The 26,305-nt window shown below is 38.7% G+C and overlaps 1 protein-coding gene across 3 annotated transcripts in view; it reads left to right on the top strand.

Moving 5' to 3' along the window:
• The window catches only part of ATP8B4 (ATPase phospholipid transporting 8B4 (putative)), a 413,855-nt gene that overhangs the window by 59,323 nt on the left and 328,227 nt on the right, over positions 1 to 26,305 (top strand). For all 3 annotated transcript variants that reach the window (XM_043989130.1, XM_043989132.1, XM_043989131.1), the window contains one exon: positions 9,072 to 9,140. In XM_043989130.1, the coding sequence (XP_043845065.1) occupies positions 9,113 to 9,140 (28 nt within the window). In that variant the 5' untranslated portion in view covers positions 9,072 to 9,112. The remainder of the gene's footprint in view (positions 1 to 9,071; positions 9,141 to 26,305) is intronic.

A 26,305-nucleotide genomic window follows, 5' to 3' on the forward strand; every position in this document is an offset into this window, starting at 1 on the left:
AGGCCTGGGGGGAATATCCTGAAAGGGAATTAAGGGTAACCTTTTACAAATTTGACTTCAGTGGGCACTGATTGCATGTGTTCTAATTCTATCCTAGTACTCACACAGAAAAATGGTACAAAATTATTCCCATGTGACTTTCTATTTAGTTATTTGTCTGTCTGTATGTCTATCTGTCTGTCTATCTGTCTGTCTATCTATCTATCTATCTATCTATCTATCTATCTATCTATCTATCTATCTATCTATCTATCGCGGGGCATTGAGGGTTACATGACTTTCCCAAGGTCACACAGCTAGTAAGTGTCAAGTGTCTGAAGCAGGATTTGAACTCGGGTCCTCCTGAATCTAGGGTCAGTGCTTTATGTACTGCGCCACCTAGCTGCCCCTCCCTCCAGGTGACTTTCTTATGACATTGAAACAAAATGTTGAAACCAAAAGGAATATATAAAAAAGGGAACATGTGGTTCATTAATGCAGGATATTTGTTAGACTAGCCCAAGTCAAATATTTTGTACTGCTGAAATATACAATTCAGTAACTTCCTGAATAAGGCACAGCTAGGGAGAAAAGTTGGGGATTGGTAGGGCACTTCCAGGAGTTTCTCAGCCAGCATTCACCTGTGTGATATAGGAGAAAGAGCGCTAGATTTGGAACTAGAGTAACTTGGTTCAAATCCTGTTTTACTAGCTGTGTGACCATGGAAAAATTGCTTAACATCTCTGGGACTCAGTTTCTTCATTTGTAATATCGAGAGTGTTGGGGGTAGCTAGGTGGCACAGTAGATAGAACACCAGCCCTGGAGTCAGGAGGACCCGAGTTCACATCTGGCCTCAGACACTTGACACTTACTAGCTGTGTGACCTTGGGCAAGTCACTTAACCTTCATTGCCCAACCAAAAAACAAAAACAAACAAAAATATTGAGAATGTTGGACTAGATGACTCTAAGGACATCTTCAGGCTCTGTATTTATGATCCAAAGTAGTTGTGTGATAGAACGGTAACTTTACTTTTCTAGGTCTCAGTTGCCTCATTTGTAAAAGGATAAGGTTTGTTTAGAGGATCTTAAAGGTCTCCCTTCTGTGTATAAACTGGGAACTGGGGGCAAACCCATTGTATGCTTCTACCACAAACCCCTACTGTTTTGATACCAGTGGAATATGATTGAAAGAAAAATTAAAGACAGAGACAACTGGATTTTGGAACTTGAATATAATATTAGGAATTGAAGTAGGTAAGTGTTGTAGGGGGAAGGAAGAGAGCCAAAAGAAAGTGGGAAGTATCATAGAAAGGTAACATTTAACCTAAGAGAGCTACCTAGTTCTACCTCATTTCTGGGAACCTGGTAGGCATTTAATAAATGCTTATTGATTGATTGATACTTTGGTGTGTGTGTGTGCGCACGCGCGTATGTGTGTGAGTGATGGACTCCACTGGCAGTCTGCTGAAGCCTGTGGATCTCTTCTCACAATAATGTTGTTAAATACATAAAATAAAATAAAATAGGTTTACAGAGGAAACTAATTATATTGAAATGTAGTAATCTATCATATCTTTCTCCTTGTCCTCCTCTACCTCTCTCTCTCTCTCCCCTTGTGAATCCCCTTAGAAGGGGTGTAAATGTTTAGGGTAGTGCTTTACCTGTGTTTTGTTGTTGTTCAGTTGTTTTCAGTCATGTCTTACTCCTTGGGGCCCCTTGAGGTTTTCTTGGCAAAAATACTGGAGTGGTTTGTCATTTCCTTCTCCAGCTCATTTTACAGATGAGGAAACTGAGGCAAACAGAATTAAGTGACTTGGTCAGGGTCACACAGTAAGTGTCTGAGTTCAGATTTAAACTTGGGAAGATGAGTCTTCCTGACTCCAGGGCTGGCATTCTATCCATTGTACCACCTAGCTGCCCAAGAAGTTACCTACCAAATACTAAAAGCCCAGGAAGGCCCTGGATGTTCCTAGAGTTGTAGGGATAGAACAGAGAGAGCTTAAACAACCTATAGCTATGTTAGATGCTTCTCCATGAGTCTCCCCCCTTCCCTACCTTCCTACTGTTACAGTATTTATCACATACAGCCATACTAGTTCAGGTGCTCATCTCTTCTTGACTAGACCTTTCAAATTTCCATATGTTTGGTTTTGACTCTACTGTCCATCTCCTTCAGTTCAACTTTTATAGTACTGTCTATACAATAATCCTAATGCATTGATGATGTCACACCACCTCTCAGAAATGTTTAGTGGCTTCCCATTGCCTACTAAATAAAATAAACATTTCTGAGTCTAGCATTCAAATTCCATTATATTATGGCTTGAGACTACTTTTTATTTTTTGAGACTTAGTTTTTCTGTCTTGCTCAGAGGGAAGTGCAGCGGCCACTCACAGGACCGACTTCCTGCTGACTGGTATAGAAGCTTTGACCTATTGGGTTTCAAGGTTGGGCCAGTTCTCCCCTCCTTAGCCTGGCATTCTCCTGCTCCTAAGTGGATTCCCATATAGGTGGTGGATTTCATGTCCTCATCAGCTTTAACTCTACTGTAGCTCAGAATTCCTGAACTGAAGCAATCCACCAGCCACAGCCTCCCCTAGCAGCAGGGATTACAGGCATATGTTACCATGACCAGCTCGCTTTTCCAGCATTATGTGTTACTACTTTTCTTCATGCATTATATGAATACCTGTACCAGTCTTTATCTTCTAGCGTTATCTTGGCCTTTCTTTACTCTGCCTTTGTTTGTGTTCTCTCCTGTGACTAGAATGATTTTTCTTTAAATCCCTCCAAGACCAAACTTAGGTGTTCTATTTTTCACAATGCATTTTCCAATTCCAACTAGGTAAAAATGCCTTCTCTTTCCTAAAATTCCTGCTAGCCCTTTGCCTCAATTTCTCTTTTGTAATTAATATATAGCACCTGGGGGCATCTCCTACTTCTCAATGGATGCATACCCCATGTTCAAGGTATTTCTTAGGTCAGCACCCCCTAAAATCATAGCTCATGAACACTTATTGATGGGTTTACCTTTAATAGTCATCTAGGCAGGCAGCTAGGTGGCACAATGGATAAATACTGGCCCTGCATTCAGAAGGACCTGAGTTCAAATCCAGCTTCAGACACTTGACACTTACTAGCTGTGTGACCCTGGGCAAGTCACTTAACCCTCATTGCCCTGCAAAAAAAAAAAAGTCATCTAGGCAACACAATTATTTCTTAGGAAAGGCATTTCATGAAATATCATGGTAAGAAAGGAAAAGTAAAACATTCATAAGTGGACAGGTAACCTAGATATCACAACAGACATTAAGGCCTCTAAGTATTGCAAGAGTTAAAGTAAGTGTGATCAGAGTGATAGGAGAAGAGAGGTGTCCATTGACTCCTGAGAGTTTCAAACCATTGGCCAGATCTTTACAAGGATATGTTCACATTACCATGGATAAATATTAGAAAAACCACCACTGAAAACTATACTTTGTCTTTTCCATTGATTGAGTTTCCTGATCTCTTGCAATATTATTATTAGAGAAGTTAATTGGAAATTGCTATAAGCATAATTCCTTGACTAGCATGGGAAAATAGACAGTTGCTTTCCCTGCAATTGCTTGTAACATCAATACAGTGTCCCAGATAAGACTATGCCCAAAATGCAGAATGAAGCCTGGTTCTTCTGCTCAGGTGATCTACACATGAATTAGTTACAACTGATTGATTAATTGACTTTGGGAAACCTAAAGACATTACTCTCAATTGATTTATGAATCACTGGGGCTTGCAGATCCATGTTTATCCTAGGACCTTTCCCTCTTCTTCTGTTTAGTATATATTTCCATGGTCACCCACAAGCACATGTGGTACTTACACAGCATCTTTAGAATGGCATCTCATTTTTTCCCTACAGACATAATTTTAAAGCTAAATATACACTATCTTTGGGATACTGCATCTGTTGTTCTATAAGCTATAATACCACAGTGTTTTTGCTGGAAGACAATATGAAAAGCAATAGCCCAAGTGTCTACATTGTTTTCATTAAAAGGGCCAAATCTGTTTTATATGTGAATAGTACTGATCTCAGTGAAACATTTGGCATGAATGTCTGAACCAAGAATATGGATTCATGGTTCGTTCAGAAGGAGGAAGGAGGTTAATAATTGTTAAAATCTAAAGATTCGGCAGCAAATCCTAAGGGGAAGTCACATGGTGCATTGCCAAATTAAGTAATAGTATACTTATTTGTAGCTATTAAGTTAAATCCAGTTAATTCCTCCTCCCCCATAGTAATAGGATAGAACACAGACCACCTAAATCTACATATTATGTCCAAGTATACATATATATGTACATATATATATATATATATGTATATATATGCACACACACATATATATATATATATATATATATATATATATATATATATATATATATATATATATGTGCACACACACATAAATATTTTGGCGGAGGGTTCTCAATCTTTTCCCACCAAACATTTTGTTAGGTATGCTTTTTTTTTAAAGGGAAAAAATCTTACTCTCAATTATATATCCTCATTAATATAAAATCTAAATCAAGATCTGAAAAAATAATAAAATCTAGTTACAATATAATGCTTTCTCATACTAAACTTCAACTGACCATATTTTAATTCCGAGCTTAATTCTCGTATCAAAGGCATAAACATCTTGAATTCTTCAGAAGCCTGCTAAAGTATATGCTGATGCTGTCACCCTCTACTCTAACACTTAGGGTTTTAAAGTAACTTTGACATCTAAAATCCTTGAGCTACCTACACACAATTTATCAAAGAGAAGACATTGTTTCCTTAGCATTCCTTAAAAAGCTTTGGAATACTTTACCTAGTTTCTATATTAGGTATAATTGGCTTTCTGCTCACCTCAAAAGAGAATGCTATCCATCCATAATTTCTGAATCTTTCCCATTATGTCAGAAACATAAAAGCAGAATCAAGTCATTTTTATCCTATATGCAAAGGGAAATAAGGATGGTGATCGTGTTGAATAAAAAAGATGAAGTGCAGTGGGCACAGGGAAGTAGTTGCAAGTAAAGAGGCTGGGGAATTCACCACTACCCAGCTGTCCTTTAACCAAAGTGTAATGGGTGGGGGAAGGGGAAATACAGCTTTCTGTGCTAGATGTTTTTCTGAGACCGCAGCAGTTGGGTTCCAGAATGGTTCTTATCTACTAAAGCCTACCTATGTGCCTCTTCTTACAAGTAGTTTCATGGTACTCTGCCTCAGCAAAGCAGAAGAAACATGATTCTCTCAGGTTCAAATCCCATCTCTGATACTTAATTTGTCTTTGACTTTGGCAAGTCACTTTACCTCCTACATGCTAAGTCCCTCACCTATAAAAGAAAGGGGTTCAATTAGAGAGGTTCTGAGGTCCTTTCCAGCTCTGGATCTATAATCTGTGACCTCCCCCTGCAAAGGCTTTGAAACACAGAAATAAGGTGGAAAACATTAGTTAAGGAGAAAAATTTTCCTATAATTATTGTTTTTCAAGTGGTGGTGGTTCACTAAGCTAATCAAGGAGGAAGAGATACTATTTGGGGAGAAAACATTTATTGTAAAGAATTAAACTTTTTTTAACCAACTTTGGGTCTGTGACAGGCAATCTCTATACCACATGATTAACCTTTTCTATAGACCAAAGTGAGTTTACTCATTCATATATGACATTAATATCCAAACAACATGATATATAGTTACGTAGAAAATTTATACAAAATAGCAATTTTTGGGAGAGAAGAGACAATAGTTGTTTTTGGTATATCAGGAAAAAATGTAGAAGGTGGTACTTCAGCTGAATTTTGAAAAGAAACTAGGGATTCTAAGAGTTGGTAAGGCAGAAATGCATTCTGGGCATGGGAGACGGCTAATACAAAAGCACAGAAAAACATGTTGGGTCATGTATGAAGAACGGTAAGAGACTGACTTTTTTATGTCCTCTGATACTTTATATGATGTAGCCTTTGACAAAAATGTTCTACATTTTTTCTTTAAAAATTATCATGAAAATTTTTTTATTTTCAAATGAAGATTTGCCTTTTCTCTCTCCTGCCTCCTTCTTTCCACCCCCACTGTGAAAGCAAGAAAAGCAAAACTGCCATTTCAAACGTGTATAGTCAAGCAAAATAGATTCCCACATAGGCCATGTCTACATAAAAAAATCTAAATCTGCTCTTTGAGTCCATCACATCTCTATCAGGAAGTGGGTAGCATATTTCATCACGCATCATCTGGAATTATGGTTGATTCTGGCATTGATCAGAGTTCCTAAGACTTTCAAAGTTGCTTGTCTTTACAATATTGTCCTTCTTATATAAAGTGTTCTCCATTTCTGCATACTTTGATTTGCATCAGTTCATATAAGTATTCCCAGTTTCTGAGAAGTAATCCCTTTCATCATTTCTAACAGCACAGTAGTATTCCATCACATTTATATACCATATCTTGTTCACTCATTGCCCAAATAGATAAGGGATGGTCTACTTTTAAGATATCCTTGCTCCTTTACATTCAATATTGGTTTTTAAAAGAGATCACTAACATTTTAAAGCAGTGATTATAAAGCTACTTCTTCATAGCCTCTTTGGGACTTGTTTTGGCGCAGCTGCAATAACACTGGATGGAAGTCAGAAAACCTGGGTTTTTGTTCCACCTTTACTTTGAGTTTCTGTGTATGTTGTCACTGTCAAGTTGAATTTTCAGTGCAGGCTCCCCCCCCAGGGGTGGGTTAATTCTTTCTACTCACTATGCCTGCAATTTAGGTATCAACTGGTATAGTAGAATTAGTATAGACTCATTGGGTAGACTTACTTAAGGTCTAAAGATCTGAATGGTGGGGGCATTGCAGATCAGTCTGAGGGAGGACTGTCCCCTATACCTGTCTGTCTGAGTCCCTGGGAGCCTTGGACCTATGTCTGTACTGGAAAAGACAGAGGTTCCCTCCCTTTATCCTAGAAATCTTGTAGTCAAGAAGTGAGCAATATACCTGAGAGAGAAGAGGGTTCCTCGGTGGTGGGAATGAAAGAAATGGTAGGAGTTCCTGATAGGATTAATGCCATAGAATAACATGGTCTTTCCCAAACATGTTGACTTCACTTCTAGTGAGATGTTATCTTGTTCCTCCCTCTAGGACAATATTTAACTTTTTTTCCATGTCATAGACTCCATTGGTACTTGGTGAAACCTATAGACCCTTTTTCAGAATAATGTTTTTAAATGTATAAGGTAAAATACATAGGATTACAAAGGAAATTAATTATATTGAAACAGTTGTCTATCTAGATATATTTTTTAAAAAATTCACAGAGTACAGGTTAAGGACCCTTGGTCTAGGATGAATGGAAGGATCCTTTTTCTTTGCATAGCTTATTAAAATGACAGTATTCTTTTGACTTTATACTGCAGAATTAAAAAAATGTCCATATGTATTTCTTTGTTGAAATAGAGAAAAGTCTCATTAAATCTTGGCTTGCTATGATCTAGGTGAAACCAGTTGACCTTCATCTTCCATTGAGACATAGTTCTTTATATTCAAAGGTTAATTGGCATTGGAAGGATTTTCTTTACCAAAACAGATACCCAAAAGCATTTTTACAACTTATGTTCTAAAATTCTGACTAGTCTATTTTTATTTTTCTCTCTGAACATTTTGAACATACTTTTTGTTCAGTTGTTTACATTTGTGTTTAACTCCCCATGACCCTATTTTGGGGTTTTCTTGGCAAATATACTGGAATGATTTGCCATTTCCTTCTCTAGCTCATTTTACAGATGAGGGAACTGAGGAAAACAGCGTTAAGTTACTTGTTCAGGATCACACTGCTAGTAAGTGTCCGAGGCTGGATTTGAACTCACAAACATGAGTCTTCCTGATTCCAGACCCAGCACTCTATCCACTGTACCACCTAAATGCTCCTTGAACATACTTAAATGACAGTTTTCCCAAGTTATATCTTCATTGAAACATTTAATCACTCTAAATCTTACTGTGCTCATATAATAATTCTTCTAAAGATAAGAATTCTTTAGTGGGTTTTCTTTCTCTTTTTCATGTTTTCCAGCTTCTCATCATAGCCCTAAAGTTTTTAGATCTTGCATTGTCTGATTTAAACTTCACTTTGCCCAAATAGACCAGCTTAAAGCCATATTTATTTTATTTCTTATATTTTAAAAATTATGGCTTGGGGGATTAAAATAACTTAGGAAATGTGCTGAATAATTGAAAAACCTTAAATGGAGTAGCATACATTAGAACGATTAGCCTGCACTTATTAAAAATAATTAAAATGCCATTTTAAAATGTGATGTGTTAGCTAAGAAGTGTGGATTGGAGGTCAGATTTAGATTCTTTTGTGCATAGTATTGGACAAATTGCTACAGGAGTAGTCCAACCCTCAATTTATAGATGAATAAAAGAAGACTCAGAGAGTGACTTACTTAAGGTCATATAGGCAGTTTATAGCACAGCAAGATTTAGGTCTTTACTCTAAATCCAGTATATGTTCCACTAAACAATAAGCTCTATTCCTGACTTAAGCCCTAACTTTTGCCCATTAGATCCACATGAATCTCAATTTTATTTCCTACATTAAAAATATAAAGTAAAGAACAACTGGGTTCAAGGCCATTCTCTGTTGCATGCTTTGTGATCTTGGGCAAATGACTTAATCTTACAGTGACCCAGAGTTTGCACCTTGGTATAGGTAGTTTTAACATCAGAGAATTCTCAACAATGATGGTATTACAGATACAACCTTTGGTTCAAACCAAAAAAGGAAAAGAGCAGGATACTTTTATTTGCTCTTAATATTCTATTTTGCAGTATTGAAATTCTTTGGAACCTTAATTATAGAATGTCAGGTTTCTCTGTATGGAATTATTCATACCTAGGCAGGCTTTGAGACAATTACATATGTATTATCTTGTTCCTTATTGTATCCATCACTTTCCAGACATTTTATTTTGACTAGGAAGAAGAATGAAATTTAGAAAGTTTGTGTTTAATGAACCCTTATACAGTACTAATGATGTGCACTTACATTATTCACACAGGAGGTCGATTGAGGTCCTCTGGGAACTGATCTGACGTCATCATGTGTTGTGGCAAAAAGAAATTATGTGGTGAGTAATAAGGGATTTGGAGGATATATAATTGAATTCTTATAATTAGAATTAATTTTGGTTCAAGATTGTATGAAATTAATTTTTTACTTGGATGAATATTTTGCTCTTAAAGGCACATTATTAATAAGACAAACTATATTGATTACTTTTTGGTACAATATACTGGCAGAAGGAGAGAGTATCACTTATTTAACTAAAGAGATTACTGTTCTATGGAAGATGGTGGCAGGGTGTTATGGACATTTTTTTTTCAGTGAACCTACACATCTAAGTTAATATTGCTTTTAGTTTTTGTTGTTGTTGTTGTTTTTTGGTGAGGCAATTGGGGTTAAGTGACTTGCCCAGGGTCACACAGCTAGTAAGTGTTAAGTGTCTGAGGCCGGATTTGAACACAGGTCCTCCCGAATCCAGGGCCGGTGCTCTATCCACTGCGCCACCTAGCTGCCCCCAATATGGCTTTTAGTTTTAATTTGTTTTGACTGCAGAATTTTAGTGTTGAAAGTGACTTTAGAGGTCATATAGCCCACCTCGACTATAGCATAAATCCCTTTGAAGTGATCCTTAACGGCCTCTTCTTGAACACTTCTCGTGACTGAAAAGTTACTATCTGACATGATAGACTCTTCTTTGGTTGGGCAACTCCAACAATTAGCAGGTTTGTCCTGAGGTGGACCTAAAACATGCCTCCCTAGAGCTTCTATCCACAATTTTTGTTCTGGTCCCTGGAAGACTTTCACACCTCTGCTGTCTCTTGATTCCCAACCCAACTTTCTAGAGATCTTCCATAATCTTCATATTAAAATGAATTTTAAAAAATCCTTAATTCATTTTAATCATTGTTTGACATGAATGCCTGTAAGAGGAGTTAGCTGAAGTGGATATGTTTTTTAAAAAAGAACCGACCACATGGGTATTTCTTCTATTTTTGTTCAGCAAACAACTATCATTTTTGTGTAATGATGGCAATTAAAGACAAAACTATATGCATCTAGTTGAATTGGATGTAATTGGAGGATAAGCCCAACCTGTGCCTTGTGGGTTGTTCTAATGACCTTGGGATCAATAGGACTTGTAGTTCTGAGTTACTATCACTTGTATCTCTAGGGGTTTTGAATAACAAAATCTTTGTTGTTGTTCAGTTGTTTTTCAGTTGTGTCCTACTCTTTGCGTTCCCTTTTGGAGTTTTCTTGGCAAAGATAGTGGAGTGGTTTGCCATTTCCTTTTTCCAGCTCATTTTACAGATGAGGAAACTGAGGCAAACAAGGTTAAGTGATTTGCCTAAAGTCACATCAGATATCAGACTTGAACCCAGTTCCTCTGACTCTGGAACCAATGCTTTTTCCACTATACCATATTGCCTTCCTGTTGTATATTTAGATATTTAAATAAAACCTATGTAGTAGGGTCACTTTAACCTGTGGATTGGAGAGATAAGTGTCAGATTCTTGGAGAAGCTCTCTTTCACTAACCTCCTCTGCTTTCATGTCCCATGGATCACCAAAGGAGCAGAACAACAACAACCATCAAATCAACTTTGTAATTCATGATGTAGGAATAATGCAAGAAGCAATTAAGAGAAATTCAGTGAAGCAGGAAGGGAGATTCCAGGATGCCAGCCTTGTGGGCCGCCAGCCTTGTGGGCCACCACCCTAGAAGATGGATCCCTTATGGGCCTGATCATAGGGAGGTTGTTGGGGATAGGGAGAGGGGAGTGAGCAGAGGATAGCTGTTCTGAGGAGGCATTCACCTAGGGTACAATCCTGAGTGAATGGGGGTGGCGAGGGGAAGTTCCACTATCTGGCCACATCCTATTTTGGTTAATTATTCTTGTTAACCAGATGTTAGGCTCAGTTGTTTCTATACTGCTGAAACAAGAAAAATGCTATTAAGCTATAAATGTAGCAAATTCACAAGCGGCAAAATCTTTAAAAATAATTATTTTAAATCTTATACTTTTCCGTATTTTGGTGTTCTGAGATATAACTCTGATCTCCCTGTCCTGGTCATTGTTCTGTGTGTGTTTGTGCAAAAGGAGTCTTCAGTGGGACCACACTGATTTTGAGTCTGTACATTATGACCGACATTATGGAAAGATATGAGGATAGCTGCCATGGATATAACATGTATAAAAATAATTTCATGTAGTAAAAATATTTAGTCTCATTCATTCCTTTTGAAATATTTCTACATTCTACTTTACTAAACTTTCTGGTGTTTTTTTTTTTTTGGGGGGGGCAATGGGGGTTAAGTGACTTGCCCAGGGTCACACAGCTAGTAAGTGTCAAGTGTCTGAGGCCGGATTTGAATTCAGGTACTCCTGAATCCAAGGCCAATGCTTTATCCACTGCGCTGCCTAGCTGCCCTTTGGTGTTTTTGTTTTTTTAAACTTTCTAAGATTATACATTGCAGAGCAGGTGTCGGCCAGCATTGGTAGAGGGGGTTTCCTCACCAGAGAGTTTTGTTTTACAAACTAGACAAAGTGAAATCATGAGCCTGGACCAAAAATACCAAAAAAAAAAAAAAAATCCAAACCTAAGAACTTGGTCCATCCAACTTAACTAAATTTACCAGTTTTTAATACTATAAACTCAATAATAATATATAATATATAAATTTACATAGAATATTAGAGTTAGAATGGGCATTAGTAATCATTTAGTCCAATACCCAGAGTTATATGATATGTTCGAGGTCACACAACTAGTGAATCTCAGAATTAGGATTAGAATCCAAGTCTCCTAAAGCCCACATCAGTGTTCATTCCACTGTACCAGGATATATCAATCAATCAACAAATATTTACCGAGTATGCCCATTATATGCAGATGCTATGCTAGATACTAGGGATAAATGTGGGACACAAAATATGGGACAGTCTTTGCCCTCAAGTAGGTTACATTCTATTAGAGGAGTATAGCCTTCAATGTGGCACAGTGGATAGAGTGTGGGGCCTGAAGGGAGGAAGGCCTGAGTTCAAATTTGGCCTCAAATTTAGTAGCTGTGTGACCCTGGGCAAGTCACTTAACCCTTTTTGCCTCGATTTCATCTGTTGTTGTTCATCCTTCCTCATCGAAGAGGACCAATGACATCATGAGGGTGATGTCTTAACCTGCCTGTGAATTGGATTTGAGTAAGGCAGGGCTTTGCAAAGTCATCTGTAAAATGAGCTGGAGAAGGAAATGGCAAATAACTCCAGTATCTTTGCCAAGAAAACCCCAAATGGGGTCATGAAGAGTTGGACACGCCTGAAATGATTGAACAACAACAAATGTGGATTCCAGAGTTGTGATGATTTGTCTGAAGTCACACATCTAATCTTGGGATTGGATCCAAGGTCTCCTTACTCCTAGGTTAGTGCTCATTCCACCAAATGTCAGTGACTAGACTATGGTGTAAAGATGACAAAACCGTGACCAAGAGAAATGACTTGTCCAAGGTCATACCACTGGTTTGTGGCAGAATTGGAATTGGAATTCAGATCTATTGACTTCCATCCATTCTAACCTCCCTACCCCTCTGTATACTACATTTTTGTAAATGAAAGGATTCAGCATGGAAAGCACAGAATTTTGAAAAAATGGATCAGATATCATTAAAATATTTGCCATTGTAATGTATGGATACAGTGATTACATAGAATGTAAACTCCTTGAGGGCAGAGTCTATTCCATTTTTGTCTTTGTATCCTTAGTATCTAGCATGGTTCCTGGCACATAGTAGACACTTAATAAGTATTTGTTGTACGAAAATAATTGTATCTTTATTAAATAAAATGACAGGAGGGGACTTGGGAGAATACTAATGACATAAAAATTTCCCAACAAGTCATTGCAAGCACATTAATAAAGTGGTATTAATATGGGCTATTAGCCAAGACATATAAAGAAATATCCCTGTAATTTAGAATCAGATGTTCTAATGATGTTAATCAAAAAGAGATTCTACCATATATGTGTTTGTTTTTTAGTGAGGCAATTGGGGTTAAGTGACTTGCCCAGGATCACACAGCTAGTAAGTGTTAAATGTCTGAGGCCAGATTTGAACTCAGGTACTCCTGACTCCAGGGCTGGTGCTCTATCCGCTGCGCTACCTAGCTGCCCTCATATATTTTTTAGGATGTGTGAAAAGGGAAGGAATATGAATATAGGATTTGAAGGAGGGGATTCATTCGAACTCCCCAGTTAGTTTGTTAATTGATCTCTAGGTCAGACAGGATTTAGGCCATGAAATGTAGAGACATAGTTAAGAAGCTTAGTAGACAGAGTGATGGACCTGGATATAGGAAGACATGGGTTCAAATCTAGCCTCAGACACTTGCTGGTGGCATGACCCTATGCAATTCACTTTCTCTCTCTTAGCCTTAGTTTCCTGATCTGTAAAATGGAAATAATGGCTTTCATCACCCAGAGTTGTCGTGAGGATAAATGAGATTTTAAAATTAAATTTTTTTTTCTTTTGTGGGGCAATGAGGATTAGGTGACTTACCCAGGGTCACACAGTGTCTGAGGCTGGATTTGAACTCAGATCCTCCTGAATCCAGGGCTGGTGCTTTATCCCCTGTGTCACCTAGCTGTCCCCATTAATGAGGTATTTTAAAGTACTTTGCAAACCTTAACATGCTTTATAAGAGCTATGGTGATTAAGATAATGCTAATGATGTTGTTGATGATGGAAGGGTCTCCCCTCAGTAAAAATGGTCTTTGAATAAAACCTGCACGAATTCTAGAACATAGACCTTTGAGATCTTGTCCAATTCTGAGATTTTGTTATTCTGTGATTAAAATCTGATGTGTGGGAATATTTCAGGTAACAACCTTGGGAGAGGGGTAAGGAAGCAGCATTTATAGAGTTCTTACTATGTACAAGGGACTGTGCTAAGTACTTTTTACAAATGTTATCTTATTTGATCTTCACAACAATCCTATAAAGTCAATGTATTATGGTCTCCATTTTACAGTTGAAGAAAATGAGGCAAACAGAATTTAAGTGACTTGCTCGGGGTCACACAGCTAGTAAGTGTCGGAGGCTGGATTTAAACTCAGGTCTTCCTGACTCCAGGCTCAGGTTCTATTTACTCCACCACTAGCAGCCTCTAGCTTTTGATAGACTGAGAACATCACTCCCTTTCCCATCTCAACCATGATTTAAGTAATTATCTCTATTATTTAAGTTTTCCAAATGGTGCTTGTCATTTGCAATTCCAAACTATCTTTTGATATGTTTATTATATTTTCCCCCTGCTTTGGGGCTCATATGTTTTTATTTTATTTTATTTTTTTTGTTTTGTTTTTTGGTGAGGCAATTGGGGTTAAGTGACTTGTCCAGAGTCACACAGCTAGTAAGTGTTAAGTGTCTGAGGTCGGATTTGAACTCAGGTCCTCCTGAATCCAGGGTCGGTGCTCTATCCACTGTGCCACCTAGCTGCCCCGCTCATATGTTTTTATAAGCCAACATCCTTGAAACCATCCTAGGTAGTCTTTCCTTTGAGTGGGAGAAAGGCTTGAGAGGCGGTGTGAGTCTATGGAGATTTACAGTCATATTACCTGAGTTGGAATTGTTCTTCTGTTACTTACTACCTATGTATCCTTGGCTAAGTAACTTTCTTACCGTGCCCTGCCCCTCCCCATTTCCTCACTTGGAAAATGAGGAGGGGTAGCTAGCCCTGGATGGCCCTCTCTCATCTTAATGTACTCCTTGAGAGAAGAGATTGGTTCATTCTTTGTATTTGTATCCCTGGCACCTAACACAGTGCTTGGCACATGGTAGGTACTTAATACATTGCTTGTTGATTGATTGATCCTATGTTCTCCAGCTGTAGTTGTTTCAGGAAATGATTTAGAAATCAAAATCTTCATTTAGAGTGTATAGCCAGAGAATATTTTTGAAAGATAAACATTTATTGAAGACAACCATAAAGTATGTTATCTTTCTTCTGAGCAAACTAAAGAAAAGCACAATTCCACCAAACAGTTTTAACAATTAACAATTTAAAATTTACCTAGGATATGAACTTAAAAAATTAGATACAAGATACTTTTTTTTTTTTTGAGAGAAGGGTGTGCCTGGGTATACTAGGAAGGACCTGGTTCCCTGGAACTTGATTCCTTTCTCAGTGTGCATTAATGGAGTGTTACTCAAATTTAAGGAATAAGAACAGGCTGATTTTAAAAGTTGCAATTGTGTTTTGGTTATGGAGAAAAAAATCATAGATTCTACTATGTTATTCAAAATATGGCTTTGACTGTAAGATAATTTCTGCACTTCACATCTTGAAAGTAAAAATGTTAAAGTATAAAGAGGTACACAAAGAATTGTGTTTTCTCTCATAGAATTATGTCATCTTCATAGAGCTTGCCACTTTTTCTCCCAAGATAATTTTCCAGGGTCATATTTCACTTTGATTTCTTATTCTTTGCTTCACTGTGTCCTGGAAATCTAAGTGGGCTGGGGGTCAAGTCCCAGATCCATGGTTGATATTTTGGCTCATGACTTTTCCATCTGCTTTCTCATTTTATAAATTCCTTCATTCCCATTTTTAAAGAGCCAACATGTGGGATGTGTGTGTGTGTGTGTGTGTGTGTGTGTGTGTAAGAATAGGTTTGTTCATTGTTGTTCCTAAGTACAGGGCTGGGACCAATGAATGGAAGTTGCAGAATTTGTCTGAGTGGGAAGGAATTTTATAAGAATTAGAGCTTCATGACAGTGAACAAAAATAGTGAACTCTGTCACTTGAAATGTGCAAAGAGAAGCAAGCTATAACATAAGGTGAGTGCTGGAGTCAGCTCTAACCTTGAGTAATTATTAATTTTTCACTGTGAGCAGTCACTAAAAATCAGAGCTCAATTTGTTTTGTTGATGTTTTTAGACTTAACAAAGTGTTAACATTGCAGATTAAACTTAAAAGTATATGCATATGGGTTTTTGTTTGTTTGTTTGTTTTTTGCCAAGATAGCCTGGTTATTAAACACTTACCAGCAGGCCTCTAATAAACATTGACTGAGGTCAGCAAGAGTTCAGTAGAAGACTCAGTGAATGAAGTCATCACTAGATTAGAGGCCTGGTGACTGTAGGACAATGACAATGACAACAATAGGCACTTATGTAGCAATTTAAGGTTTGAAAAATGCTTTATATCCCTTATCTTGCTTGAGTCTCACAACATCCCTGTGCCCCACCATTCTAAAGTATAGATCTGAAGATGGCAGAGTAGGAAGGAGAAGTACAGTGTAGCTTCTTCATCCATCTTCTTCCACAGTGATCTGGGAGATGGCCCAGATTGAATTCTGGTCAAGAAAGCCAAGAACAAATTAGAGCATATTATTTTCCAGCCTAGGGTGGCTTCAGGAAACAGACAGACAGGTCTGTGTATGGGGTTTCACATCACATGTGCCAGAGCCCAGAGACTTAAGAGAGTTGAAACTGAGCAACAGGGCCAGAACCACCTTGGCAGGAAGAGATTCCTGGGAATCGCTGAACTAGCCTTGGGTGTACAAATGGATGCAATCTGGCAGCTCAGTCTCCCACTACCCAATTTCTGATCAGATTGAGAGGGGATCTGCAAAGTGGTAGGGGAGAAATGTGATCACTAGTTGATTCTAGATGTATACTGAACAAGGAACAGGATTAGAAGTAAACAGTAGAGGGGGCGGAGCCAAGATGGCAGAGGAGAGGCTGTGACTCCCACAAGCTCCAGATAAACCTGTCCACTCACGCCCAAATAATGCGGTGAAAACAAAACAAAACCCAGAATAGCCTAATGCACATAAGAACAGAGTGAGACTATTTCTCCACAAAAGAGGGCAATTCGGATCACCTACTGATCAGGCTGAACAGCTCAGTGCGCAGTCTGGACCCAGCCAAGGACAGTGTTTCCAGCATCAGTCAGAGTCTAAAGCACCAGCAGCTTCTGAGGCTTCGATCACGGACTGGTGAGGGGGTTTGACAGTAGGCGGGGGTGAAGTGGAGGCAGTATCTACTGGAGTTGGGGCAAACCACCCTGGGTCTGAACTAGTGGGCTGAATCGAGTAGTGGTGACCCAGTGGGGGAGGAGCAAAAGCATGCCAAGCTTCCGACTATAGAGAATCAGAGTTCAATCAGACTTCTGTTTCCGGGTCAAAGAGAAAGCAGCCATGATTACTTACAAGCCAGGCAGGCTGAGAAGAAGCCCAGTCACCCCCTGGGCCATGCTGTAGCACGAACAGTGTGTCCTAGAAGCAGCACCACACTTGAAGAAGGAATAAAAAACCAAGAAATAGTAAGCCAGGATGAGTAGGCAGAGAAAGCAGAAGACCATTGAAAACTTCTTTGGGGGAAAGGTAGACCACAATACAACCTCAGAAGAAAAAGATAATAACAGGGTTAAAGCTCCAACATCCAAAGCTCCCAAGAAAAATACAAACTGGTCTCAGGCCATGGAAGCTCTCAAAAGGGACTTTGAAATGGAAGCTAGTGACCTTATGAGAAACCAAGACACAGTAAAGCAAATCCAATTCAATGAAAAAAATAGAGGGCAATGTGAAATATCTCTTTGGAAAAACAGCTGACCTGGAAAATAAATCTAGGAGAGATAATTGGAAAATCATTGGACTGCCTGAAAACCATGACCAAAACAAGAGCTTAGATACCATCCTGCAAGAGATTTTGAGGGAAAATTGCCCTGATATTCTAGAAGCAGAAGCTAAAATAGAAATTGAAAGAATCCAGTGATCACCTCCTGAAAGAGATCCCAAAAGGAAAACCTCCAGGAATATTATAGCCAAATTCCAGAACTCCCAGGTCAAGGAGAGAAGGGCAGATTCGGGGAGAGAGCAGTAAAAAGCAAAACACTTTTGAGGAATGTAAAGATATTCTGCATAACTGCACAACTATGACATATTGAATTGCTTGATTTCATAGGGAGGGTTGAGGAGAGGGAGGGAGGAAGAAAATTTAGAACACAGAATTAGCTCAAAGACCTTAAACTCAGCAGAGTGGGCTCATGGAGGGAATAACAGTCACACCCAGTTCAGAGGAGTAATCTATTTAACCCTACAGGAAAGTATGAGGGGAAGAAGATAAGGAAGAAAGGGTGAAAAAAAGGGATTACAGAGTAGGGGAGGGGACAGTCGGAAGTAAAACACTTTTGAGGAATAGGTTAAAAGAAGATAGAAAATAGAGTAAATATCATGGGAAGGGAATAGAATGGAGGGGAAATAGTTATGATGATTGATTATAATAGCAAAACGTATGGTACCTACTTTGCTGGGCTAATATGTTTTTATTTTTGTTTTTTTTTGCAGGGCAGTGGGGGTTAAGTGACTTGCCCAGGGTCACACAGCTAGTAAGTGTCAAGTGTCTGAGGCCATAATTGAACTCAGGTTCTCCTCAATCCAGGGCCAGTGCTTTAATCCACTGTGCCACCTAGCTTCCCCCGCTTTTTTTTTTTTTTTAGTGAGTCAATTGGGCTTAAGTGACTTGCCCAGGGTCACACAGCTAGTAAATGTTAAGTGTCTGAGCCTAGATTTGAACTCAGGTCCTCCTGACTCCAGGGCCGGTGCTCTATCCACTGTACCACCTAGCTGCCCTGCTGGGCTAATATGAAGAAAATTCTTTGTCAAGTTTAAGGTACTTTATTCAGGTTATTATGAACAGGATACTATCAGAAAAACCTATAAAGACCTACATGAACTGAAGCAGAGTGAAATGTACTGTATACAAAATAACAGCAATAGTGTGAGATGATCTGTTGGGAAGCATGTGGTTATTTTCAGCAAGGCAATGATCCAATATAACCCTGAAGGACTTATGAAAATGGCAACCCATCTACAGAGAAAGAACTGATGGTATCTGAAAACAGATGGAAACACATTAAAAAAAATTTTTTTTTCCTCTTTGACAAGTCCTCAATCTGAAGTTTTGGGGTTTTTTTTTGACTGTTTTCTCTCACAGCCTAGCTAATGTGGGAATGTTTTTCATGACTACTCATGTATAACTTATTTTGAAATGCTTGAGTTCTAGTGGGTAGGGGGGTGGGAATGGAGGAGGAAGAGAAGTTGGAACACAAATTTTTTTTTTTATATAGGCTCAATTTATTTATTTATTTATTATTTTTTTAATGTATCAGGTATTTTATTTTTTCCATTACATGTAAAGATAGTTCTCAACTTTTGTTTATACATGCTTTACAATTTCAGATTTTTCTCCCTCCCACCCCTCCCTCCCCCCCTCCCCTAGACAGCAGGTAATCTGATATAGGTTATATCTATATATCTCTATACATATACATATAGATATATATATATATACACACACATATATATACACATAATAACATTAATCCTATTTCTGCATTAATCCTGTTACAAGAGAAAGAATCAGAGCAGTGATGCAAAACCTCAAAATAGAAAGAAAAAAAAAAACAACAGCACCCAAAACAAAAGAAATAATATGGTTCAATCAGCATCTATACTCCACAGTTCTTTCTTTCTTTTTTTCTTGGATTTGGAGATCCTCTTCTATCATGAGTTCCCTGGAACTCTTCTGTACCATTGCATTGGTGAGAAGAATATAGTCCATCACAGTAGGTCAACACTCAATGTTGATGATACTGTGTACAATGTTCTTCTGGTTCTGCTCATCTCACTCATCATCAGCTCACGTAAGACCCTCCAGGTTTCTCTGAACTCTTCCTGCTCATCATTTCTTACAGCACAATAGTATTCCATTGTATTCATATACCACAACTTGTCCAGCCATTCCCCAATTGATGGGCGCCCCCTCAACTTCCAATTCCTTGCTACCACGTAAAGAGCAGCTATAAATATTTTTGTACATGTGGGTCCCTTTCCCCCTTCCATGATTTCTTTGGGCAAAAGACCTAAAAGTGGGATTGCTGGGTCAAAGGGTATGCACAGCTTTATCGCCCTTTGGGCATAATTCCAAATTGCTCTCCAGAATGGTTGGATCAGCTCACAGCTCCACCAACAATGCATTATGGAACACAAATTTTTAAAAAATTGATGTTAAAATTTGTTTTTACATATATTTTGGAAAATAAAATTCTATTCAATAAAAAAGTATCATTCAGAAGTAAACAGAAGCTTTGTGTCTCAGATCCTAAGAGCAGAGCCAGGCCTTGATTTTAGCCTTTAGCCTAGGGTGGAAGCCTGCAATACAATAACCATGGCAAGAGTCCCAGACTAAAGGGGTGCCTAAAGTTCAGTCAATCTGAATTTATAGAGCCTCACAATGAGTGGCTGAATGCAGCAGCAATCAACTGAAACTTTTTTTTCTTTTGGGCAGGGCAATGAGAGTTAAGTGACTTGCCTAGAGTTACACAGTAAGTGTCAAGTGTCTGAGGCCTGGATTTGAACTTAGGTCCTCCTGAATCCAGGGCTGGTGCTTTATCCACTGTACTACCTAGCTGCCCTCTATTGAAACTCTTAACCAGGAACAAGCTGACAGACTCAAACCTAGGTCAGGAATTTGAAGAGTTCAGATCAGGAGGGCATTGAGCAGACTTTCCTTCAACTACATCACTTTGGGAGTATGGAAATCTTTACAACTCAGGCCCATAGACTGAGCTGTGAAAACACCAAAAAAGATATGAAGACAGAAGCATATGGTACACATTCTCCCCCAAAGTGCACAGAGCCCAGCATTAGCATGAAGTCCAAAATTAAGAAGGAGGTTGGAAAAATGAACAAATTCATAAAGAACAAATATTGTGACAGGGAAGCTGAAGACACAAGCCAAGGAGAAGAGAATCACTTGAAAACATCTCCAAGCAGACTCAAAAACTGTCACTTGCAGACAAGTTCAGTCAGAATTCCTAGAAGAGTAAAAGCAAGACTTTTAAAAAAGAACCAAACAATGGTCTTGAAACCCAATTTAGAGGGGTAGAGAAAAAAATGGAAAAAGAAATGAGACCTATGGAAGAAAGATATGAAAAAATGATTAAAAGCTTAGAATAAGAAGTATAAAACCTTACCTAAGAAAATGAGGACAGACCAAAATTAGAACAGACCAAAAAACAGTGAATGACTTAATGAGACATTAAGAAATATTAAAACAAAGTCAAAAGATGAAAACAAAAGAAAACAAGGTATCTTATAGCAAAAAAAAAAAACAAAACTGACCTGGAAAACAGATTGAGATAATTTAAGAATCATTGTGTTACCTTTAATACATGACCAAAGATAAAAAAATATCCTTCAAGAAGATATTTCAAGAAATCATAAAAGAAAACTGCAGACGTATCTTAGAACTAGAGGGCAAGGTAGAAATTAAAAGAATCTACTAGCAGTCAGAGAGAATGTAAGTACCGAAATATAGTATCACACAAGACTTAGTAACCACAACAGTAAAGAAGTGGAGAGTTTGTAATATGATATTCTAGAAAGCAAAAGATCCAGAATTACAATCAAGAATGGCTTACCCAACAAAGCTGATTATAAACTTATAGGAGAAAAATGGACTTTTAATGAAAGGCCATCTTTTACCAATCATAATGCACTAAAGATTACATGCAATAAAGGGCCTATAAAGGAAATGTTTGAAAACTAAAACATAGATCTGACAATGCTTTCCTGCTTAAGAAGCTCCAGTCTCTCTCTATTGCTTCTAGGATCAAATACAAACTTTTTTTTTTTTTTTTTTTTTTTTTGCGGGGCAATGGGGATTAAGTGACCTGCCCAGAGTCACACAGCTAGTAAGTGTCAAGTGTCTGAGGCTGAATTTGAACTCAGGTACTCCTGAATTCAGGGTCAGTGCTTTATCCACTGCACCACCTAGCTGCCCCCTACAAACTTATTTTTATTTAAAGTTATTTGTAGATAAATTTGGGGATGGAGTCAAGATGGTGGAGGATAGGCAGTGACTTTCTGGACTTCTCCCCACAATCCCTCCAAATAGCTTCAAATAATGCCCTAAGACATTTCTTGGAGCAGCAGAACCCACAAAAGGATAGGGTGAAATAATTTTTCAGCCAAAGATGGCTTAGAAGGTTGGCAGGAAAGATCTGTTGTACCAGTGTAAGAGTGGAGTGCAGATGGCCACACCAGCACAGATCCAGCCACAGGCAGGCCACACCAGAGAAACAGGCCTCCAGAGCCTCGATATTGGCTGCAGCAGTGGCTACTTCTGGAACTCAGCTCACAGTCTGGTGAGGGGGTTGAGTGGTTGGCCAGGGGGAGATTGCAGGGGTCTCTGCTGGTGCTGAGGTGGAACTCTGTTGTGTTGCCCCTGCTCGGAACCAGGAAGCAGTCTTGAGTGGTGGCCCAGGTGGGGAAGGGGCACAGGAACTCCTGAGCTTGCAACCACAGTGAAACAGAATTCTGTTCTTGAGTTAAAGAGCAAGCAGGCCTGTGGTTACTTACAGACCAGAGCACAGGCCAGGAGAGTATAGAACATGCCTCTTCTTGAATTGTACCGTGTGGGACAATGTGCCCTGGAATCAGTGCCCCACTTTAAGAAGGAGTTAAAAGTCAAGAGATAGGCTGGCAAAATGAGCAGACAGAAAAAGATGCTGACCCTAGAAAGTTTCTTTGGTGACAAGGAAGATCAAAATACACTCTCAGAAGATAACAAAGTCAAAGTTCCTACATCCAAAGCTTCCAAGAAAACTATGAATTGGTCTCAGGCCATATAAGTGCCCAAAAAAGATTTTGAAAATAAAGTAAGAGAGGTAGAGGGGAAAATAAGGGAGGTAGAGAAAAAATGGAAATAGAAATGAGAGTGATAAAGTTATTTATAACCTAGTTCCAGTTAGCCTTTTCAGGTTTATTATACATTACTCACCTCTATTCTGTGGACCAGCCAAACTGGTCTATGTATTATCTCTCACACAGGATACCCCATCTTCAAGTCTTTGAGACTGACTTTGAACAGGCTGTCACCTGTGCCTAGAATTTGCTCCATTTTCATTTCAGCCTCTTAGGATGCCTAGTTTCTCTGAAAGCTCTGCTTAGGCATTACCTTATATAGGAGGCCTTTCTTCATCTCACTTAGCTAATGCCTCCCCTTCCAAAAATTACTTTGTATTAACGTTTTTGTTTTTTTTTGGCAGGGCAGTGAGGGTTAAGTGACTTGCCCAGGGTTACACAACTAGTAAGTGTTACGTGTCTGAGGTCAGATTTGAACTCAGGTCCTCCTGAATCCAGGGCACCATCTAGCTGCTCCTTGTATTAACCTTTAAACTTATCCAACATGAAGATCAGAAGGTTGAGGGGTTCAGCAGTCCCTTCGTGGTCATCAACTGTGATGTTTAAAATTTAATGTGTGGTCACTTTAAATTAGAAGCTTTAGCACTAGTCTTTGGGCATTAAGCATTTATTAAAGCATACTAGGTATTAGATAAGAGAGAACATGTCTAGTTAAGAAAAGGCCTACCTAGCCTAGAGTTCCAGCCTGGTCTGGTTCTTCCTCAAGTCCTCTGCCACAAGCCTGCTTCAACCATGAACTCCCTCAAACTCAGTGAGGAAGATTTTTATAGGTCTGGAGTAGAGGCAGTCCCCCACACACTGCTTCAAGCTGATTGGTAGGTGTCATCCAAATCCATTGGTTCACTGCACCTGAAGGTGGTCTCGAGTTGATTTCAAAGTCCTTAGCTTCTGAGAACAATACCTTCTTAAGGGCCAGCCAGGTGTGGTTAGAATCTAATTAACTTGAAGTAGGCTAATCATCAGTCAATCACTCTCACTTAATTCAATCATTTTAGATTAATCTCCAGGTGAGCCTTTGAGTATCTGCCAAATCCCATTATTTTCTCATACTACTTATGTATACCTGATGCTTCTGACAGTAGAATATAAGAACATAAGAGGACAGGCATTATTTACTTTTTCATTTTGTATCCCCTGAGCCTAGCACTTAACAGGCATTTAAAATGCTTGTGATTGATTGATACATGTCCATTTTACTTTGCTCCTGATTAAGCTGTAAACACAGAGGGAATGGTTGGGAGCACTGCACCATTTGGGGGTTCCATACATAGTATCTAGGACTAGGGAAGTCACAGTCCTGCTTTATTCTGCCCTGTCCAGAACACATTTGGAGTATTGTGTTTAGTTCAGGGTCTCATGTTTAAGGAAAGACATTGATAAGTTGGAGAGTGTACCAGGGAGGAGAACCAAGGTGCTGAAAGCCTTGAGAATATGTCATATGAGGATTTGTTGGAGGAACTTAATGTAGAAAAGGGAGGACTTAGAAATGACATGATAGATAACTGTCTTCAAATGTTTCAAGGGCTGTTACATGGAAGAAAGATTAAACCTTTTGACTTGAGACGGTACGGCTAGGAGCAATCAGTTGAAGTTATAAAAAGAGACAACTTTACACTGCTCAATAAGAGGAGTCTTCTAAACCAGGGCTTCTTAAACTTTTCCCACTTGTGACCCCTTTTTGCCCAAGAAATTTTTATGCGACCCCGGATATGTAGGTATATGACAAAGCTTCTTAAGCTTTTACTGTTAACATTCTTTTTTTTTTTTTTTGTGGGGCAATGAGGGTTAAGTGACTTGCCCAGGGTCACACAGCTAGTAAATGTCAAGTGTCTGAGGCCGGATTTGAACTCAGGTACTCCTGAATCCAGGGCCAGTGCTCTATCCACTGCGCCATCTAGCTGCCCCAACCTTTTACTGTTGCCAAATTTTTCACAACCCCCACATTCAGTTTCTGACCCCATATGGGGTCTCAATCCACAGTTTAAGAAACTAGGTTCTAAATAACCAGAACTCTTTAAAAGTAGAATGATCTGTCTTGAATGTCAGTGTATTCTTTGTCACTGGAGAGATTAGGCAAAGGCTGAATGGCCACTTGATGGTTTTAATGTATAGGGGATTCTGTTTGGGTATAGGTTGTATTTCCAGGCAAGATGAGGCAAAAAAACCAAAACAAAACATTTTTAAGCACTTGCTATGTGCCAGGCACTGTGCTAAGTGCTGGCAATAGAAATGCAAGAAAAAGAGACCCCTCTACTCTCAAGGAGCATTCCAATGGGGGAAGACCAAGTGGAGGTGGCAATAGATTGGTAGATGAAGATACTTGCATAGGTTCATGGTGCTGAAGTCTGGGAAGTCAGAAACAAGGTTGAGAGCAAGTTGAAAGTTGGCATTTTTAGGCCTCTCTCCAAAATGTTTGTCCTAGGAGAAAATGAGCAAAAGGAGAACAGACTGAACGAATGTTAACAGAGTGAGAGGGTCCCAGGCCTTCTGGAAGTTCCAGAGTGAAGTGAAGTGACATGCCCAAGGTCATGCAAGTATTACAGGGTGGGCTAAAAGTCATGGAGGGGTCTGATGTTTTAATGACTTTTTGAAAATTATTTTTTATTTTCCACCATTTACAAGATTTGATATTTCACACAATGTAAATTCATTTCCTACGTATATTATATATGATGCTATGGTATTATAAATAACAAATAAAGGAGTGGTTAAATATTTGTGACTTTTGGCCCACTCTGTAAAATACAAAACTGGGGTTTGGATCAAGGTCCCCTCTTTTTCATATGTGATTCTGTAAGCCTGTGGAATACTCAGCCTTCTTCTTGCTGCCATCTTAATTTCTTAGCTGTCACTGCCAATGACAGTATAGACTAGCAGATACTGAATAAACAATTTTTTGGGGAACAAATCCATAACAGTGGTATTTGAGCTCTAAAACAGTCCCAAAAGTGGGGGAAATGAAATTATATGAATGAAGACAGCCAAATCATACCAAGTACAAAGAAGAAATTGATGCTGGAAGCAACAACATTTTGAAAGTATTGTCGGAGTGTCTGAAATATGCTTCCAAAAACAAGTGGAAAAAATCATGGATGATGGTAATACCAAAGGAAACATTGATTGAAGGAATATAAATAACTACTGATCCTCCTTTATTATTTCCTTTATCTATATGATCTTTATATTATTGTTTTCTACACCCAAGGGAATCCTGGATTAAACAGGCAGGTTTTCACTAAAAAGATCCTGTGTTGTAGGACATGATAGCGATTGCCTCTAGCTTTGCATCGTTTGGAAATTTGATGAACATGTAAGAGACTTTAGAGGTCATCTAATCCATACTTTAAAAATAAGGAACCAGAGGCTCAGAGAATTTGAGTGACTTGCCTGAGGTCACACAGGTAGTAAAAGGCAAAATTGGGATTTGGACCAAGTCCAGATGACTTTATCTTAGGTATTGAA

The sequence above is a fragment of the Dromiciops gliroides genome, chromosome 2 (genome assembly GCF_019393635.1).
Source record: "Dromiciops gliroides isolate mDroGli1 chromosome 2, mDroGli1.pri, whole genome shotgun sequence".
NCBI classification, from domain to species: Eukaryota; Metazoa; Chordata; class Mammalia; order Microbiotheria; family Microbiotheriidae; genus Dromiciops; species Dromiciops gliroides.